At 43.1% G+C, this 20303-nt stretch overlaps 3 protein-coding genes across 4 annotated transcripts in view; 1 reads left to right on the plus strand and 2 right to left on the minus strand.

The window, feature by feature from the left end:
- PTS (6-pyruvoyltetrahydropterin synthase) lies at window positions 1–8024 on the minus strand. The gene is made up of 6 exons (XM_063139191.1): window positions 7871–8024; window positions 6010–6089; window positions 5005–5027; window positions 2001–2057; window positions 1383–1453; window positions 1–686 (listed from the first exon to the last, which is right to left on the minus strand). The coding sequence occupies exons 1-6, from the start codon at window positions 8011–8013 to the stop codon at window positions 545–547; spliced, it is 516 nt and encodes a 171-aa protein (XP_062995261.1). The 5' UTR covers window positions 8014–8024; the 3' UTR covers window positions 1–544.
- A 1571-nt stretch (window positions 8025–9595) lies between these two features.
- On the plus strand, window positions 9596–15159 carry LOC134407535 (6-pyruvoyl tetrahydrobiopterin synthase-like). The gene is made up of 7 exons (XM_063139388.1): window positions 9596–9774; window positions 11984–12057; window positions 13323–13345; window positions 13882–13938; window positions 14348–14418; window positions 14710–14866; window positions 14945–15159. The coding sequence occupies exons 1-7, from the start codon at window positions 9671–9673 to the stop codon at window positions 15116–15118; spliced, it is 660 nt and encodes a 219-aa protein (XP_062995458.1). The 5' UTR covers window positions 9596–9670; the 3' UTR covers window positions 15119–15159.
- Window positions 15160–16150: 991 nt separating this feature from the next.
- Window positions 16151–20303, minus strand: part of BCO2 (beta-carotene oxygenase 2) — a 67548-nt gene continuing 63395 nt past the window's right edge. For both annotated transcript variants that reach the window (XM_063139386.1, XM_063139387.1), the window contains 4 exons: window positions 19515–19652; window positions 17724–17906; window positions 17494–17604; window positions 16151–17062 (listed from right to left, as the gene is read on the minus strand). In XM_063139386.1, coding sequence (XP_062995456.1) covers window positions 16949–17062; window positions 17494–17604; window positions 17724–17906; window positions 19515–19652 — 546 coding nt within the window. In that variant the 3' untranslated portion in view covers window positions 16151–16948. The remainder of the gene's footprint in view (window positions 17063–17493; window positions 17605–17723; window positions 17907–19514; window positions 19653–20303) is intronic.

Consider the following 20303-nt stretch of genomic DNA (forward strand, 5'->3'; position numbering starts at 1 on the left):
TATTAACAAAAACAACATTTAATGACTACTGGTCAGGAGAATTACATCTCAATGGAAACAACACACGACAATAATAATAAGTTACCATTTAGCTACAAATAGCAGTTAGCTTTACATATCTACTGGTCCATTCAACAACCCTACAAAGAAGGGTGAAATGATTCTCCCCGTATCGCAAGGGTGACGCTGAAAAGGTGGCTTGCCAAGGGACACTGACTGAGTTCATGGCAGAAGCAGTATCTTCAGATGAATTTTAAACCAAGAATTTTAAGTTTTGTTTTTGATATTGCATTGCTTTTATATGCTCTTTTAATTAATTTTATGTATTTGATTTTTATTATATTGTTGTACTAATATTGTTCCCCGCCTCGATCCAAAGGGAGAGGCAGGTAAGAAATTATATATTATTTATTATTATTATTATACATGTCTGATAGCCACACTTATCAGATATTCATTAATCCTCTGATTGATTGATTGATTGATTGGATTGACTGACTGGATTCTTCCTTCAACAATGGATCAACACACATCAAGAAACATTTCATTTCTTGTGAGTGCTCTCTTCTCCCTTGTAAACAACAATGTTCTTGTCTGTTTCGTACACTTTGACTTTATAAAGAGTTCCCTCAGGAAGGTGCTTCAGAAGGTTTTCCCAGATGAACACGGCAACGTTCTCAGTGGTACTGTTGAGAAAAACTGTGAGTTTAGCTATTCCGCCTTTCTAGTTACAGTTCTGACATCTACACCAAAACCAGCAATATGCCAAGGCTAGAGAGAGAAGCTGTTTATGCTCGATACAAGAGTTGCTTCGACTGATCATTACACAACCATCTGCAAAAGGCCTGTGCTGACATACACCAACATTTCCTTGAATTTTGCTCAGATTACTCTTGAGTTTCATAAAGTTAAAAGGTTTGGTGCTCATATGAGCATACAGGTATTTGCATAGTCATAAAAGAAATGCTTTTTGAAGTTAGCCCTCTCTGAGTACGGTGTGGTGTGTGATTAGGGCAGCATGGATACACAGACTAGGATAACTAAGAACCACCAGCTCAGAAAGGATATCAGAGCCTCAAAAAGTCCTCTAGAGAACTAAACACAGGCTTTGTTGGATTTAAAATAACCTTCTAGCCCTCCCCACTGACACAGGAAGTTTTACAAGTGTGTAGCCAATATGTGCCAGAAGTTATGAAATGAGAAGGAAAAACAGAGTAAACTTCTTTGTGGTTCTTCTGTTTTCATAAAGGGATTTACGCAAAAGGAAGGCAAATGACTTTAAAGGGCGCAAGCAACTTGGGTTTGAGTAAGAGAAACTCGACAGTCCCAGGTCAGCATCAGGAAGTGATCCTGCCAAGGGCAGGGACCTGAGAATCACCTACCTTACAACCTCAGCGAAGTAGGGGACATCCTTGTCCAGGTTCTTGTGGTCAAGGGGCTCCATGATGGCTTCCTAAAGGTGGAGAATTGGGCAGTTACATCCACAAACTTGTGCTCCAGAATGGAGGGAATGCCTGCTATGTTTGTAGGCCGTTGGTTCTTATTATACAGGTGTGACCATTTGCAGCCGTTTTAATGTTGTTGGAGACTTGTCTCGGGTACGAAGGCAGGAGAGAGGTATTTCCTTGCTTGAGTTGAAGACCCTGCCACTGCCATCACCATCATTTTGACAAAGGTTCAGAACACCGGTGCACTGTAGTTTCCAACTGAACCTTTTCCATTGGGAGGATTACCACACTCACATTTCAGATCTTGGAAGACAAGCAACTGGTCTGCCCTCCAACCCCCTAGCCTCAGTTTTGGAGGTTTCTGTATCTCCTGCCTCTTATCCTCCACCCCTTTGCTTCAAGAAGACACAAACACCTTCAGGTTGCACTTAACACCGTGTACATCCCCTCCATCATTAGATTTCTCTCTCATGGCAGCCTCCATGACACACTATTCCCCACCACAACCACAGGGCACCTTCGGCAAACACGACGACAACGCGGCGTTATTACCTCCATGTAGTCTTTAAGATCTGAAAGGTTGATCACCATCCCTGTAGTGGGGTCGATCTACAAGGCAAATACAAAACAGAGCCTGGGCTGCAGTCCTAAAAGCATCCTTGTTTGGAAGTCCCCAGTCACAAGGGTCAAGCTTAGCTAATGGTCCACAAGTTTGTGTAACAAGCCCACCCTCTGGAGAACATGAGGTGGAGCTGGTCTTCCTGCCAACCTTGGGATGAAACATCTGAAGGGCCTGTGAAGCCCAGACCAACTGCAGGAATGATCTCTGCACCTTGCCGAGTTTGAAAGCTGGTGACTCTTTGGGCACTGCTCTTCCAAGGCCATCTGAGTTTGGAACTGGGGAAGGGAGCGAAAGGTCCTTAAGAAAAAATCTTGGTTTGGCCACCAAGCCCAGCAAAACACAGTGAGCCCTTGCTTGGGATCCTCAGCGCCTAGTTTTACTGCAGTATGGCAGGCCAGGGTCCCCCCTGACCCCCTGAAAGGGGATGACCCGTTAGGTCCTTAGCCACAGTCACCATTTGCCACAGTGGTCTGCAGAATTAAAGGTTTGTCTGTGGACGACGAGTGAGTTGAGGCAGGTTCACCGCAAGAAGGTAGCAGTTGTGTGGAGAACACAGACTGCCACAAGCAGGTCCCCTGTTGTCAAAAAGTATGAATGTAACATGTATTGTTGATAAGAATTCACTGTATTTCATAGGAGTGCGCTTCACAATAACCTATGTATGCTAACTGCAAATTATTAGTAACAGTGTGATGCTATCTATGCTATAAGCTCACCATGAGTACTGGCAAGTATTCTTGGAAATGAGGCGAAGAACATTGCCACAAGTGGGTCAATTAATTCCAAGAAGTAAAAAACTAATGGCAAGATAAACTGTCACAAGGGTACTTCTAAAATCACCACTAAAACTTTAATGGTACATTAAGGAGAGGCCTTCCTGAGATCATGAGTAGAAGGTATGACTAAGTTCAAAAAGCCAAGAACCACAGATGTCTATTTAAAATTAAAGAACTAGCACTATTGTTAGGGTGAAATGGTAGAACTCGGAGTAGTGATATGACCACGTCCGAAACTTGGAATGAGGTCATCAACATAAGAGTTAGAAAAGTCAAGAGTTTGCTCCATTTTACTAAGAAATGTGCTAGCCATGGTGTTATGCTTTGAGTGATCCTAATTGCATTGTATGCTCTGCTTGTTTTAACATTTCAAAGTTGTTGTTTTTCTCTAATGCAGTTTTATTTTTATTTTTTAAAACCTTTCAGAGCAGGCGGCCTCCCACGGAAGCTTATGACCATACATAAAGCAGTATAGTTTGAGCAATAAATATATATATTTGTGGTTCCACTTTGTGTTATTTAGATTGAGAGAGGCTTCACGGACCACTTCAGGTCTCAGTCTAAATAAGGCACATATTTTGCTTTACTTCTCTTCTGATGGCCCCTGTTGAGAAACTAGCCCTGGCAGAAGGCCTGCTCACCTTCCTGAGACCCAAAACGTAATTATTTACGCACCCCACACTTTGTCACATAGGTTGGTAGGCAGTATATTGGAAAGGGCTGTGGTGTCCAGCAGCTGGTGAGAGAATAGGTAGTTCTACGTGCTGTGAACAGTGGAGATTTTGCACCCTGATGTATGAGAGATTCAGGGGAGGGATATGGGCAAGAGAATGGAAAGTTTCTCATGAAAGGCTCTTTTTCTTGCTCCTAAAACAAGGTTCTTCTTTCATGCATTTAATTTATGCTATTTGCTGCTCCCTACAAGTCACAGTTATAATTCTAACTGAAGACAAGATCCGTTCAAGGCTGGAGCATCAGGATGTTTCTTTCCGCACATTGGAATGAAATGTCTTCCTGATAAACATAACTGGATTTAAGAGGTCTAAGTTTAATGCCTGGTATTGCTTTTTAAGTTCTGAAAAGACAAAAACATCATGACTTTGGACGTGACTTTATCTTTGTGCCAAAAATGGGGAAACCCAGACATGTGGGCACCAAGAGGTCTACTCTTCCTTTTCATCATTATTATTTTTATTATTTATTTATATAGCACCATCAATGTACATGGTGCTGTGCAGAGTAAAACAAACCCCTTCATCACCTCTGATACAAAGCTGCCTTATACTGAGAAATTAGTTCATCTAGCCCAGTTTTGCCTACTCTGACTGGCAGGGTCTTTCCATTGCCTCCTACCAACAATCCTTCCACTGGAGATTGACTATGACAGGTGCTCTCTTAATGAGCCAGATAATAATTATTTATTTTATCTTATTTATTACATTTCTATCCCACCTTTTTTCCTCCAAGGAACCCAAATAATCCTCCTTGTCCTCTTCATTTTATTCTCACAACAACAACCCTGTGACGTAGGTTGGACTGAGAGTCTGCGACGGGCCGAAAGTCACCCAGTGGATTCCCATGGCCAAGTGGAGACTAGAACCCAGACCTCCCGACTCCCAGTCCAACACTTTAGCCACTACAGCACACTGGCTCGTCCCTTGTCTCCCTTATCTTTTCATCTCTGTGGTAACAACCAGCATGATACCAGTTTGTCAAATTTGAGTGATCAGGAAATAATTGCAAGCACCACAATATACAATATCTGTGATTGCAGCCTGCTTGGTGCAGAGGTAATCCACAGACTTCACCCAGCTGTTGTGGCAGATATTGGGTTTTGAGGTCGGGCATCACATCTTCAAAGCAAGGGAGAAATGGCCTGGATGTGTGCCATAACGTTTTGTGTTCAGATTTCAAAGAATCCAGAGTCCCAAGTACTCCCACCTCCACCAGTCATGACGGAAATCTCTTTAAATGTACTCAACACTAAGAACAACTTCCTCTTTCTAGGTCAAACTCCAAAAAAAAACCCAAAAGATGTTGAAAACTTTATTAGAGCTGATGAAAATTACACAAAACGAGGACTGGATAAAACCCTGGATAAAAACCTAGAAATCTGACATCTGAAACATATTTCAATCTCTGAGAACACCACACTTACCTCTCCACGTACAGTTACTTCAACTAGGAAAAGAAGAAGAAAAAACAGAAGCAGAAGTCATGAGATGGGCTTGAAGTTAAGATAACTAACTATGAACACACACACACAAGATACTGATCAACCTCAGCAAGGTCAATCTCTTTCCATTCATCTTCCTCTGTCCACGTTAATATATCATAGAATCATAGAATAGTAGAGTTGGAAGGGGCCTATAAGGCCATTGAGTCCAACACCCTGCTCGATGCAGGAATCCACCCTAAAGCATACCTGACAGATGGTTGTCCAGCTGAAAAGAATAGGTACCTGCCAATAAAAGGAAAACAAGTTCCCTTTGATTTGCTACTACTCTGAGGGGTAGGGGGAAGGCATGGAGACATAGAGTTGCTATTTCAGATAAAGTTCCTTTCTACAGAATTTAACTAGGGATGTATGTATTAGGATAAAGTATTAGGATTGTTGTGTTCTTTGTTTTCATTTTTTTGCAAGCATTCCCTTTGCATAAAAGCTATTGGCCTCTTGTGAGTACTCAAAAATGAATGAATGCACGCACAAGTGCGCACACACACAATTGCTTTCCCCTCCCCAACCAAAGGGCTCTTCCTGGGAAAACTGCTGGGGGGGGGGAGAGAATCCAATGAGAACATAAGAAGAGGCTTGGTGAATCAGAAGCCAACGAAAAGAGGACAACCATAAGGAATGCCACAAAGCCAAAAGCAAAGGAATAGACAAAAAGAATGCATTGGAAAGAAAAAGTTTTCAATGCATTTTGGACCACATGCAGGTCCTCCTTGAGGGAAATTTGTATAATGCAGTAAGTGTAGTTTTCCCTTCAGATGCCAGCCTCCTATGCTATGTCCATGAAGAAGGGAATATGTACAAACAAGTCCCAGCTTAGTAGAGTTTAAAGTCAGTATGTCTGGAGTCAAGTCCTATCCTAATGCTGCAAGTTTTAAAACCACACACCTCTGTGGCTGAACCTAAATGCTCAGGTTAGCCACTCCTCACCTCTGTAGTTGTGTCCATGTCCATTGGGGTTATTGCATTTCCCAAAAAGTTTCTGGTTTTCTTCATCACTCAGCAATTTGCTGTGGAGGCGAGAAAAATGCATTAAAATCACTGGCTGTTATTTCCACCAATTCAAGACGGAATTTGGCTGGGCAATACTGGGAGTTGTGGGGCTTTTTCTGTCTAAACATGCATAGGATTGCACCTTTAAACACGTAACTTAGCCCTCCGCAATGTAGTGCTCTCCAGATGTATTGGACTACCACTCCCATCGTTCCCAATTACCACAGCTAGCCATGCTTCTTGGGGCTACTGGGAGTTGTGATCCAACATACCTGGAGGACACTGTGTTGGGGAAGGCAGATGTGGCTCCTACACACACACCTACACACGAGTCACTGCTATGGCAGGACAACTTTGTCGTTGCTAGTTTTAAGGTTTAGCATAACACAAGTGAACTGCCCAGAGAGCTTTTGACTATTGGGCGGTATAGAAAGGTAATAAGTAAAATAAATAAGTTAATACAAGGGTTCTCCGACAGCCACTTTTAGCCTTATTTGAAAGATGGCCTTCATGAAAGATGAGGACAGGTTTCTTTTCTTTTGGCAAAAAAAGGTTTTCCTCCAGAAGTCCCTTTCCAACCATATTACTCTACAATGTTTAAATCACAGGGGTTCGGGCTAATTGTCAACCCACAAACATAGTGAAGAAAAAGAGAAAGCAATCAGGCTCTTTTAAATGACAAAAAAAATGCTGCTTGGCCAGCTGCAAAAATAATCTGGGGCACATTTTCACATTTAAGGCTTACATCCCCAACCTAAAGACTCAGAAGTAAGCCCCATGGACTATCGTCGAATATTTTTCAGTGGGGCGCAGGGACTGAAAGAGTGAATGCATCCGCACCCCTCTTCAGGGATAGGGGGAGGTATAAGTTCACCCCCCCTCCTCAGGCATTGGAAGGACATATGACTGAAAGTCACGGTTGGCTCCAGCTGGGACATTGTGCATTTTGAGACCAAAATCTCCGCCTTCACCCTTTTCTGTGTCTACCATGTACACAAGTGTATCTTCGTCACACTAGGAAAGTGAACAGACTGACTGCAGGCGCACAGTATTGAAGGGGGGGTGCATTCTGCACATGCTCAAACTCACTTTTCCTTCTCCTCAATGTCATGCTTCATGACTCACTTTGGGATTGCAGGAGATTCCAGGGCTCAGTTTTGGCATAAATGAAGTCCTAGGTAATTACCCCAACCCCAACGATTAAAAAAAACCCAGCAGCTTCATATTGTTCTGTAACAATGGGGTGGAATCGCTCTGCACATGCCCACAGGTACTTTCTGTTACCCTAAACTTCATAAAGCCAGCCCAGAGCTCACCTTTTCATAATGCAAAAATTCTGCAGTCCAGCCCAGACACTAACAAACCCCCGGATATTCATGCCCACCCCCACTCCAAGACACACACAGAGAGAAAAAGGAGGCAACCAATAATGTCTCTTTCTGATATGTATTGAGTACTACTTTGTAAACTAGAAAGCACTATTACGCACGCTTGGGGGTATTGTGTGGATAACCCACCCAAAACTCATTTAAGAATGTGTGTTGTTTAAACAGCGATTCCCTGTTGCTTATTTGCCCAGCACTCTACACATGTTCAGAGTCACTCTCTCCTTTATCATAGACTCCACGTGCCCAATGTCTTGCAAACACGACTCCCACTTGGGCTGAGACCACCCACACCCCCTGGAGCCCCGCGCATGCGCACAACTTTAACTCGCCCACCTCCCCAAATTTTGAGCGAGTGACCAAGCAGCCGGGGAGGGGGGGGTGTCTCCGTCCTTTCCACGCCCTCCCTTCACCTGTGGAGCCGGTGGGAGGCACTGAAGCAGAGGCAGCGTGACACTCTAGCCAGGCGGCTAGGCCCGGCGCAGCGCAGAGGCGGCGCCATAGCAACCCTCCGCTGGTTGAGCTCTCCTATCTCTTCTCCGCTGGGCCTAGTCATCAAGGTTCCGATTAAGCGGCACCGAGCATGCGCGAGACGCCTCGGAGCATGCTCAGTAGCAGCAACTGAAGCCTTTTCCTTCGCCTTCTCTCCACCCTTTGCCCTCTTGTGGAGAAAAGGAGGATTCTGTGGAGTGTTCCTTCACACAATCTAGAATATGTAGGGTGACCATATGGAAAGGAGGACAGGGCTCCTGTATCTTTTAACAGTTGTGTTGAAAAGGGAATTTCAGCAGGTGCCATTTGTATATATGGGGAACATGGGGGGAATTTCCTCTTCATCACAACATTTAAAGCTGCAGGTGCCCTGCCCTTTTTTAAATCTGGTCACTCTAGTATAGCTCCTGCAGCTTTCACTGTTGTGATGAAGAGGGAATTTCACCAGGTTCCCCATATATACAAATGACACCTCCTGAAATTCCCTTTTCAATACAACTGTTAAAGATACAGGAGCCCTGCCGTCCTTTTCATATGGTCGCCCTAATATGTAATTCTCTTCAGTGACTACTTACAAGAAAGCTACTGATCCTCCCATTTGTATCTAAATTAAGAGTTTTCATTAAAGAGTCTAGCTTCAATAGGAAGCTTTAACAGCTTAAAAATAAAGAAATTATGCACTAGTCATTTTAAATTAGGGTGACCATATGAAAAGGAGGACAGGGCTCCTGTATCTTTAACAGTTGCATAGAAAAGGGAATTTCAGCAGGTGTCATTTGTATATTTGGAGAACCTGGTGAAATTCCCTCTTCATCACAACAGTTATAGCTGCAGGAGCTATATTAGAGTGATCAGATTTAAAAGAGGGTGGGGCACCTGCAGCTTTAACTGTTGTGATGAAGAGGAAATTTCACCAGGTTCCCCATATATACAAATGACACCTGCTGAAATTTCCTTTTCAATACAACTGTTAAAGATACAGGAGCCCTGTCCTCCTTTTCATATGGTCACCCTATTTTAAATACATATATGTGCAGTTTTCTTTTGACCCAGTTTCCTCCCACAAGGCCATGTATTTGCTAGGGTTGCCACTTTTTTCTGGCAAGGCTCCTAAGCTTTTAGTAACTGGACTCAGTACTCCAGTTACATCAGAGAGTGATAAGCTTCAGAGAGTGGAACTGCAAATTTCCGTAATACAGATATTATATGCTTCCGTTAGCCTTTTTAGCAGCCGCATCACAGTGCTGGCTTATGTACCACTTGCAAAAAGAGAAGTCTTTCCTAGCCCTTGTTTTACCCGAGAACCTATTTGATTTCTATACTGCCCAATAGCCGAAGCACTTCTTTAAACTAGAGATGCCAGTGACTGACCTTTTAGCAGATCTAATTGGATTGAAACTCCCATCATCCCTCACAGTTAGCTATGCTGACTAGGGCTCATAGGAGCTGCAGTCCAACAACATCTGGAGGACCGCACATCCCCTACCCGACCTTTAGCATGCAAAGCATGTGCTTTATCACTACCCTCTGGGTAGATTGATTGGTTCCTCTCCCCATCCCGTGGTCTTGGCTTTCAGACTCTGGCATGCACGATTTTTCTCGGCTTGATCACATGGAGGGCAGCCTGTGTTTATTTATATTGTGGAGCCTGCACCACTATCATTAAGAGCATCTCTCCATCTCTCCCTGCCCTCCAACAACAGCTCAGCTTCGCTCTAGCAATGCAGACCCCGAGGGCTCCAGAACTTATGCTGGCGACCTCCCCTCTGAAGACAGCTGCCTTCTCCAGGATAGATACATTTAGTGCTTCCCACAAGCTGGCCTGGTAACATATTTCCTAATCTTTATTTATTTGCTTATTTACTGGCGACATTTATATCTTGCTTTTCTTCTCAGCAGCTCAAGGCAGCACACATAGTCCTGTCCCCCATTTTATCTTCAGGTAGGTTTGGCTATTATATCCACGGAGCTACATAGTTGAGTGGGGATTTGAACTTGGGTCTACCCAGTCCTAGTCGGACACTATCCACTACACCATGCCGGTTCTTTCACCTTTAGCAGTTTCTGACCATTGGAGGGATATATCTGGGATCCATAGCTATTGGCTGGAGCATTGGAATGGAGTGACTGAAAAGCTGAGGCCAAGGAATTTTGAAAATGAAAAATTGAAGGCTGGTGCTTTTAAAATTTGATGCCAGCATCTAGAAATTGGAAATACTATTCCCATCTGGATTGTAGTGGCAACAAGAAAAATAGCCTTAGCGAAGGTGCTTGTAGAAACGTTTGCTTGCTTGCTTGCTTGTTGTTTTTGTTGTTATGTTACACCATCAACAAACATGGCACTTTACGGAGTAGGATAAGCAAAGAAGAAAGATCTTTACTGCAAGGAGTGTACACTCTAGATTGCAATTGTGGGTTAGACAAGAAATAGGAAGAAAACAAATGGAGAAAAGGTGGAATGAAAGAGACAAGGGTTAAGAAGGTTGGCATGAGAGCCGGGGTGTCTATACAATGCTGCTTTGTAGGAATCCCCTCAAAACCCCACAGCACTGCTGCTGCGAGGTGTGAATGATAAATTTAGATGGCAGAAGGAAGCACGGACTATGCAGCTGGAAAAATCATAGCACCAGCAGCCATTCGGCTTGTCAAGCAAGCCCTTTGCCCCCTGCTCTGCATTCCCGTGCTTACCCTGGACTTGGATCAGTCCCCAGCAACACCCACTGGCTTAACCCAAACCGAGGCCACCACCGACATTCAGAGAAACAGCATAGTGACCTCAACACAACTAAAAAAGTCACGGTAAAACGATACCATGAAAAAACCCCGTTTCAGGAATAAAAGTCCATTGTGGCTGGGAGTTAGTGGCTGCGCAGCCACGACGGGGTAAATAGGCTGTATAGTTAGCTCTGTCTGCTGTTTTTCATTTTTACTCAAGAACGTTTCTTTCTCTTAAAGATGCCCTGCACTTTTCTCTTGCCTCCCAACATCAAATTACCTGTGAAATTGATTTTTGGAACAACGATAATATATACATAACATTTTACCCCATGCCCACTGTTTTGCTGGGGTATGGGAATACGTGCATCTCCTTCTGTTAAGTGAATGTATATGAACAGTGATGGAATGGCTTCGGCCCATTGGCACAGCCTTTGACTGGTCATTTGAAAAACTACCCATAAACCACCTGTGCTTGCCCAGTTCTTACGTGAGAACATTTTTTCCATGTGCTAAACAAACTGGCTCTTCATGATACCTCTTCAAAGTAAGCCACCCAAAGAAGCTACTGGTGGAATGTATAGCCCCCAGGAAGACCTGGCTAGGGCTGCTTGAAAGCAAAGACACCCCACCACCACTGATGTCTGTTCCTGGCCAATAGGTGTAATAGAAATTGCCCCATCTTAATTGTGACTCCACGTAGAGAGGTTGGGTGCTAGTCCTCAGCATCCTGAACTCCTTCAATGAATAATAGAGTTTGGGGGACAAGATGAAAATTCATAAGAGTAGGAAGGGACTTCTGAGGTCATCTAGGCCAACCCCCAGCAAAGGAGAATCCTCCACCGCCCGAGTCAATCTCTTCCATGGCTGAACAGCTCTCACTGGTAGGAAGTTTCTCCTCAAAATAAGCCCAAATCAGTTTCCCTGTAATTTCCACCCACTGGTTATAAACCTGCCCTCAGGAGCAAATAGAGTCTGCTTGGCTCCACTGAGGACTAGAAGTTTCTCTCCAAGGGTATCAAGAAGCAGCTGCTTCCACATTCACAGCAAGTTTTTCTCACAGAGGAGCTGAAAGGCTACATGAGTGGATGTCAGGCTCTTGACAGGCCTGTTGTAATGTGCAGCTGACATGTTGGGAGCTGCCAGTGCCAAGTGATGGAACACCTGTTTTTCTGCACGTTTAGTTGGGACCCCTCCAGGTGACAGAATTCTGTTTTCACTTGTTGCAGCAAAATAACCAAGTAAGGACTAAGTGCTTGGTTAGCAGGGCTGACTCTCATCTCATTCAATCACCAATCCTGCATCATTTTCCTTTCCAGCAAATCCTTGAGTGATGAAGAGAATAAGAAGCTGTTTGGACAAAGCAAACAGAGGCATGGGCACAATTATAAAGGTAAGGAACTGGACACCTTCACGTGCTCAGCTTACTTGCAATACCACCCAGTCGAAAAGGAATTGAGAATGGCTGCCTGAATTTCCACTGTCTGTTCATCTAACCACTGGTAGCCTTGTAGTCCTCTCCATCTGCAATGCAGACACAGAGTGGAGCAGCTGCAAATCCTAGTCGTCGTAGATGGCAAAAAGAAGTAGTGTTCTGAAAACCTAGAAAACCTCCAAGGAGATCACCATGCTGGCAGGATCGGTTTGTCTTGCTCTCAATTCTGCTATAGCATTATAGCATTTTTGGCACAAAAGCACAAATGTGCATTTCTCTCTATTGACACTGCAAGCTTATTTACTTATACTTTTACCAATTGTGAAATTGCACATTTCCCCCCATGACATCGCTGATCATTTCAATTTATTCCCATTAGGGAAATTGCTCATTTCCCACCATTGACACTGCTGATTTGTCTGCTAAGCGCTAAGCCAGCGAAGAGCAGAGTGGCAGCTATTTTGACCACTCATACTACACAGCTCTGTAACTGGCCAAAATAACCCACATTGACCGCCAGGTGACACAATAGCCCACAATGGGTTAAATAGATCTTACTGCAGACCATGGGTTATCAGAGTGGGTTATTTTGGCCAAATTATTATTGTTATTATTATTATTTATTTATATAGCACCATCAATGTACATGGTGCTGTACAGAGTAAAACAATAAAATAGCAAAACCCTGCCACATAAGCCATCGTGTGTTAAAAACAGATAACACAATAACCCACCATGGGTTCAACAAGCCACTGTGGCTTATTTAACCGAATGTGGGATGTTGTGATGTCCAAACCCAGTTTTAATCTGGAATAGCAGCAGGTGTCTGCAAATTCAAGCACGGTAGGAAAATTTGGGCTGGAACAGCAGTAGGCACTGTGAAGTCAGGATCAAGGTGCATGGTGGAAAAGTAGAATCCCGCAATATGGGGGAAATCCCAAGTTAAATAGTTGTCTGGGGGTGAAACTTGTATCTGTTCTTCCAGCCACCATCACGTCCATTGTCCATCCAGGTGCTGTGTTTGTTAGCAAACATGCTCCTGCAGTATCACCTTGATTTTCACTGTCCATCTTTTGTGCAAGTTTCCATTTTTACAGGCTTACCTTGAGATTGCAACTCTGTCCCATTCCAATACCTGCAAATAAGAACAAGTGAGCCAAGATGATCTGTAGGCCACACTGGTCTGGTGTGACTTGTTCTTTTCTTTCTCTCCTTCCTTCTAGTTGTGGTGACTGTCCATGGAGAAGTAAGTAAAGCAATGGGTGGGGTGGGACAAGGCCGATGGGTAGCTGGGTTGTAGTCTTCTAGACACAACTGGAGAGTTTAGTAATAACTCTTCTATAAAATATGTAGTGGAATTGTTTAGTAACACCTTTCTGATATTGTTGGTTGTAAATCCAGTTATCAAGTAAATTCAATTATAAATTAATACCAATTACAAATTGTATATAAAAATAATTAGTCCAGTGTATTGTGGCTGTTTCCTTGCACTTGTAGTGTACCTAAGAGCCCTCCAAAACATGGAGCCAGCACTGCTGGTCAGAGTGTCATGCAGAAGGCCCTTGAATTAATTGCAGAAGCCACTAGTCCTCATTCAGTGGGTCTTCCTTAGTCTTTGGGCTTTGCCCAGTTCATTTAACTTTAGTGCCTGCCGGCCCTCAGCCATTTCTCCTTGATAGCTGTAGAAATCTCCAGCAGCTGACTAGAACCCCAAGTGCAGTTTCTATTCTCCCAAATCTTCTGCCCACACATTGTTGAGATGCCCTCTGATCTTCTTTCTAGATAAATCCCATTTCTGGGATGGTGATAGACCTGATGGACTTGAAAGCATACATGACGGTAAAGACTCTAGACCTCCGGGGCACATGCATGGGAGTCTTGTGGCATAAAAATGTAAACGCACATGGGAGGTGGTCCTCTAGCCCATTTCTGCTCTGCATGTACCAGGTTTCACTGCTGAAAGGTGAATGAATGACTGTTATATATTAGAACTGGAATAGTAATCACAGAATTTGGCATTAATTTTGAGGGCAGATGGCAATTATGAAGGCTCTGCATTGACCTGCAAACCAACATCTGACAATTCTGAAATGCAAACTTAAATCTCTGCAAGATCAGACAGCATTGTAATGTGTCCCCCCCCTTGGGGAGATGGGATGGGAGGGAGAAATTAATATACAATTAGAACATAACTGCCCTTCTAGATCAGACCAAAAGCTTACTCCGTATACTCTCTGTCCCTATCCAGGAGGCGATCACAAAGCCCCTTGACAAAAGGGACCTGGATGAAGATGTCCCCTATTTTGCCAATGTTGTAAGGTAAGAAGATGGGATTCTTGGCTGCTGGAAATTTGCCAGTTGTCAGGCTTGGTCTGTATGAGTTAAATATAGTTGTGATAGTCATTTGCCCAAAGCTGAGCTGGTAATATTTTTGTACTACTGATCTGCAAGGCTGACTTGCAGTTCAAAATGTTTCCAGCGGTTAGTTCTTTCCTTCATTAAAACAGATTCACAAACCACTCAACACGTTCTCTTGTATTCCTTGAAGTCACATCCAAGAAAGATGCAGACAAGCCTAACATCTTGCTTTTGTCTCTGTCAAATCTCTAGTTCAACTGAGAATCTCGCTGTGTTCATCTGGGAAAACCTCCAGAAGCACTTGCCTGTGAAAACTCTTTATAAAATAAAAATCTACGAAACAGATGAGAGCAGTTTTGTCTATAAGGGAGAAGCAACAGCTCCATCAGCTTTCATGGATGCATGCACAGTGCCTGTGCTCCTAGCAGATGACCAAAGGAAGTTTTGAAAACAGTCCTAAAAAATCTGTCACCACCAACCATGACAGCACCCTCCCCACCAAGTGCTCAGTTTGAGTAGCTTTTTGGAAACTGTGGACCTGGGGGAAATTCACTGTTGCACTCACACTGCAGGCACTAATTTTTGTCTGTCTTGCTTTTTTGGGGGAGAGGCACTAACAAAGAAACAGGGTTGGGAATGGGGAGGGGACCAATGGCACTAGTATGCTTGAATAGACAGGAGTTGATATAATTTGCCGAGGCAGCTACAAACATCTTGTAAATAACTGTTCACCTGGCTAGGAAGCATTATCAAAATAGGGGATCCTTGCCCAAGGCCCTTCCCTAAACTGGAAGTGAACACTGGGAGTGGCCCAGCTTTGCTGGGAATGCTCCCTGTTGCAGCAAAGAGCTGGTTAGTGGGGATAGTAGAAAACCTATAGAGAAGGTAGACTCTGTTTTTTCAGCCTGCAGATGTCCTAATGATTTCCCCAAGAGCAACAGATTGAAGTTTGCAGCAAGGAAAAGGGAACTGAGGCATACAGTATCATCAACAAAACTTTCCAGAGGGGGCAGGATATTGAAGACAAGGCTGTTTCCTCTTTCCTCAACTTTATGCATTCAAAGTGATCATGATCAGATGCAAATGAGGATGACAGGGCTCTACCTTTAAGAGTTGGGTAACTGCACTTAAACAGGTGCAGTTTGTCACACAGGAGTAAGGAAAACTACATCTCACAACGTAAGAGCCTACTGGATCAGACCAAGGGTCCATCTAGTCCAGCATTCTGTCCCACAGCGGCCAACCAACTGCCCACAGGAAATCCAAAAGCGGGACTTGAGTGCAACTGGTGTACATAGGCATACTGCCTCTGCTACTGGAGTTAGTACATAGCCATTAGGACTAGTAGCCATCAATAGCCTTCTCCTCCAAGAATTTCTCTAACTCCTTTTTAAAGCCATCACTACATCTGGTGGTAGCAAAAACCATAGTTTGACTACGTGCTGTGTGAAACATGCCCTCTTATACGCAGCCCCTAGGAGGCCCACTGTTGCGCTTTGCATCTGTGCTCCTTCCAGATGAGCAGCTCCTGGCACTACTAATCATTGCTCTTCCCGTATAAGCTAGAAGCAGAATTGTAATCGGCTTTCCACACTTTCAAGCTCCTTGTATGGTTTCTGTTTATACCTCTCACGACGAGCAATTCATATGAGCACCCATTTAGAAAAAGAATCCAACCATTTTTTTTAATCAATGATTTAATGTGCTAAAATACTTATTAATTTAAGAATGATTACCTGATTATTGCCTGTGAAATGTAAAAAGAAGAAGAAGAATGAGAAGTGTTTGGCATTTAGATCAGAACTGTTTAATTAAGAAAAGCATGTGCTCACACTGCTAAAATGGCAGTGACCAGAAAGACCGGGGGTGGGGGGTTGTTATTATTAATTATTTTTGAAAAACAAAAGTAGCATCATAACACTCTGTCATTTAAGTGATATATCTTTGGAAAAGCATTTTGGTACTAATTAAAAGACTGGTTAAAAAATTCATGGGGTGATAAAATGGCATCCATCCACTTGAAAAGTTGTAGTGAAGGTGTGCTAAGTGTTGTATTTTTGCCAAACATCTTCCCTCAAAAAGTGCAAAACATTTGTTTTTACTGTAAAGTTTTTTAAAAAAATGCAGTAAATACCCAAAGGGCATTAATCACATTTATATAATTGAAGTATAACATATATAATTAATACAAAAATAAAGTCTACAAGATTAAAATTGCCAAAAATTTTGAATTTAAGCTTTATAATCTTTGAGTATCACTTAAAAAAAACCCCAAAACAACCTTTATATATGGTTAATATATATCTTATCCATCACATATATTTCCCCTCACAACATATCCGTGAATTTCAGCAAGCGTTAAGATTAAGAAACTTGCCCAAGGTCACAAAAGAGAAGTTTTAGGCACAGAGCGTCATGGAAATCCCATTTTAGTCTATGGTCACCAGCTAACAGTTTCTCAGCCTTTTGGCTAAGATCAAGTGTAGTGCAGTTAATGTGGAACAAACATGCCATGGAAGCCATAGGGGATTTGGACAGGAACTTCTGCCCGGGCCACTTCAGTGAAATTCTTAGCATCCAAAATGAGCAGGAAACTGCCTCGATTCTGAAACAAGAACAAAATCAAACAGCAATACTGAAGAACAGTGGTACTTTCCCACGCAAAACATTCCCTTACAATGCTCTTTTACATCGTTAACTTAGGAAGGTACAACATAGGGGAATATGGAAGCTATAGAATGAGTGGGCAACCGAAAGAACTCCAGATGTTGTTGGACTGCAGGCTCCATCAGCTCAAGCCAATATAACCAATGGTGAGAGGTGATAGGAATTGTGGTCCAACAACATCTGGACAGCCACCAGTTGCCCACCACTGCTATAGAAAGTCCTAACAATTTGCAGCAGAATATAGTATCCTAATCTATCCACATAGAATTCTGTGCATGCCACGGTTCACTATAGTAAAACTGGAGTTTAGAGGCCTTAAAATTAATTTTCAAACAACAGCCATTTACATAGACAGTGAGACTAAATTACCTGCTTGGGTGTGAGCACTATGGATAGAATGACTCCACTGTCTTCTGCAGCAGAGTTAGGTTCTGGAACAAACACTGGTTCAGAAGGGTACATTCCATCCTCTTTCCAAATCTAGCCAGCAAAAACAAGGGGTCAGAACAGACTTCATTGTGGCTTTTAGGGCTGGATTCCCCACTCCCAAACCAAAAATAACTGAGGTTACATTACAGAGAATCCCCATATCTATTCACCTTCATCTCCTTGGTTTCTATGTCAGTCTTGATCAATGAGTCTCCAACCATGTGTCCAAAGCCACAGCCATAGAAGAAACGGTATTTCTTCCCATTGCAACGAGCATAGTTAATTTGGGGGAATTCTAGCCCTCCTGCTTCCTTAAGGTTCTCGTTATGTAGACTTTCATGTGTGCACCAGATCTGGAAAAGAAATCAGCACATTGTAACTACACTGGAAGTTGCCTTATACCAGGTGAGACTATTTGTCTATCTAGTGCAGTGTTGTGATGGGCAGTTGTTGGATCTACTTGGGGGAGGGGGGCTTATAGGGAGAACCTCAGGACCCACCAACTACAAACAAGCACAAAAGACATACATGTAGAATTAAGGATCATGGTACCCCAGCACATTCTAAGCCTGTGGATTTGTTTTCAGTACCAGAACTGAACTGAGATCACACAAAAGTCCACTTCCTTAATTTCAGCAGCCAAATTTAGGTGGAAAATATAATTTTGTTGTGGCTATTATTAAACACCTGGAAATCAAAAACTTTTGCCAATCAAATGCAAATCACACAGAGATTCCCCTCTACGTTCTGCCCACCCCTGGACTACTCCAACTGGCAGTGGCAGTTCAGGGTTTCAGGCAGAGTGGACTTTCCCATCACCAGCTAACTGGTCTTTTGGAGATGCCAAGGAATGAACTTGGGACCTTCTGCAAGCAAGGCAGGTGCTCTACTATGGAAGTATGGTCCGTATCTGTAGGCGGTTTTCAGGTGAACTGAACTCAGTAACCTCATGTTCATCTTATCCAAAAGCAACATAAAAGGGCAGAAGAAAGGTGATGGGAAAACTTTGAAGTTTGTCCAGGTTTTCAGATTCACACTTCATTTCCACCAAGGCAATGATATGCCATCTTTGGTTTACAAGGGTCTTAAAAACAAGTTTCACCAAAGCCCCAAATGGTCCAGATTCTAGGCTCAGAATCAAGAATGCACAACAGGATGTTTGCAAATCTAGTTTGTTTGGTTTTTTTGGAAGAACTAAATGAAGACAAAAAAAATGATGAAGACAAAATGATAACTAAAAACTTCAGCACTCCACAAAGATTTCTTCTCATGAGAAAGACAGAAGCTCCCAGCAAGACATCCTTTCAGGAAGGTGACTGAAAGAGAACTGAGGATAAGGGCGGAACCCATGAGAGATGTACAGTGGATGGTGGGGATGGGTTCCCATCAAAAACATTTGCCTCAGCTAAGGGAGTTTCCCAAAATGAGTTCCGTACAGACGCAGAGCCCATATGTGTGATGCACAGAAACCACAAAGAAGAAATGGAAGATAGGCATATCAAAGGCTGTTTGCTGATTGACTTTGTTCACATGTGTAATTTTAAAACCTGTCAATAGGGTCTTTAGCCTAGTCACAGCATGCAACAGAACAAATTGGAATGCCGAAGTGGAGAAAAACAATAAATCTAAAACTGAGCTCTTTAAAGTGGGGAACCTGAGACAGACTAATTGTTTTGATGGGCAGGGTTGAGTGGGGAAAACGGGATAGTATTTCTGAGAATGAAAGATGAGGTAGTTTCTACTAATGTATTTGCAGTGTTCCACTATAGCACAGCACCACCTAGATGTTATGAAATGGAAAATGAGGAAAGGAAAAGCTCTTTGTGTAGAGCTGAGATCTCAACTCGGCGACGAAACCATAAGTAGCTACAGCAATTAAAACCTAGTACACCAAAGTTCAAAGTATTAGACCAGCCCAATGCAGCAGCCCCCAAAGCATCAATTGGGCACAGAGCACGTACCTTCCCATCAGCTTCTTTCACAGCGCTTGCTGACGTGTAGGCCAAGGGGCTGAGATTCTTTCCCACGGCTGTCTTGGGACTCACATTGATGGGCAGAACAAAGCGCCACGGATATGGCTTCGGTAATGAATTATACACCTGCCAAGGAGACAGGATGTCATTGCAAAAGGAAAAAAAAACTGTACTCTGCAGCTCTGGTGTGGAGATGGGGAGCAAAAACCAACCATTAGAGAGAAAACCTAGGCTTAATTCCACTAAAAGTATCTTTTCTTTCCCCAAACTGGAGCTTTGCAAATTCTCTTCCGGAAAAGCTGAACAGATGGCATAGCAAACACAAAGAATTTAAGGCTGCAATCCTATATATACTTACTTGGCAATGAGCCCTATTAAACACAGTGGGTCTTGCTTCGGAGTAAACAAGCCAGGACTGCACTGTAAATTTCATTAACAGGGCACCAAGAGAGGTGTCTCCAGGCACACTGATGCCTGCAGGCATCATGTTGGAGACTTCAGCTTTTCACAATGCTCCTGTCAGATTCCCTGCATTACCTTGAACACAGTGGCTGTTCCCTCATTAGAAAGTGGAGAAAAAGCACCCAAATCCCTGCCTTGATGACATTTTAATAGCCTGGCTGGTATGAGGATGCAGAAAATTCTCCGTATTGCATTTTAGAGAAAGAGTAGGAGGCGGCAGACAGAAATGTGAGAGACCATGTGTGCCTATTTTCATCTTCATACATGAATGCTGGCAAATGAGAAAGTGTGACTTGTAAGTCTTGAATACAACAC

This window comes from Elgaria multicarinata, chromosome 12 (assembly GCF_023053635.1).
Source record: "Elgaria multicarinata webbii isolate HBS135686 ecotype San Diego chromosome 12, rElgMul1.1.pri, whole genome shotgun sequence".
NCBI lineage: Eukaryota > Metazoa > Chordata > Lepidosauria > Squamata > Anguidae > Elgaria > Elgaria multicarinata.

Excerpts from the sequence above, each read along its gene's own strand:
- PTS (XM_063139191.1), bottom strand. The coding sequence starts at position 8,013 with ATGACTAGGCCCAGCGGAGAAGAGATAGGAGAGCTCAACCAGCGGAGG. Across the intron at positions 5,028-6,009 it reads ACATGGACACAACTACAGAG|TTGAAGTAACTGTACGTGGA; the intron begins GTGAGGAGTGGC and ends TTCTTTTCCTAG. Across the intron at positions 687-1,382 it reads TACTTCGCTGAGGTTGTAAG|TACCACTGAGAACGTTGCCG; the intron begins GTAGGTGATTCT and ends TTTTCTCAACAG.
- LOC134407535 (XM_063139388.1), top strand. The coding sequence starts at position 9,671 with ATGCAGACCCCGAGGGCTCCAGAACTTATGCTGGCGACCTCCCCTCTG. Across the intron at positions 9,775-11,983 it reads GCTTCCCACAAGCTGGCCTG|CAAATCCTTGAGTGATGAAG; the intron begins GTAACATATTTC and ends TTTCCTTTCCAG. Across the intron at positions 12,058-13,322 it reads GCATGGGCACAATTATAAAG|TTGTGGTGACTGTCCATGGA; the intron begins GTAAGGAACTGG and ends CCTTCCTTCTAG.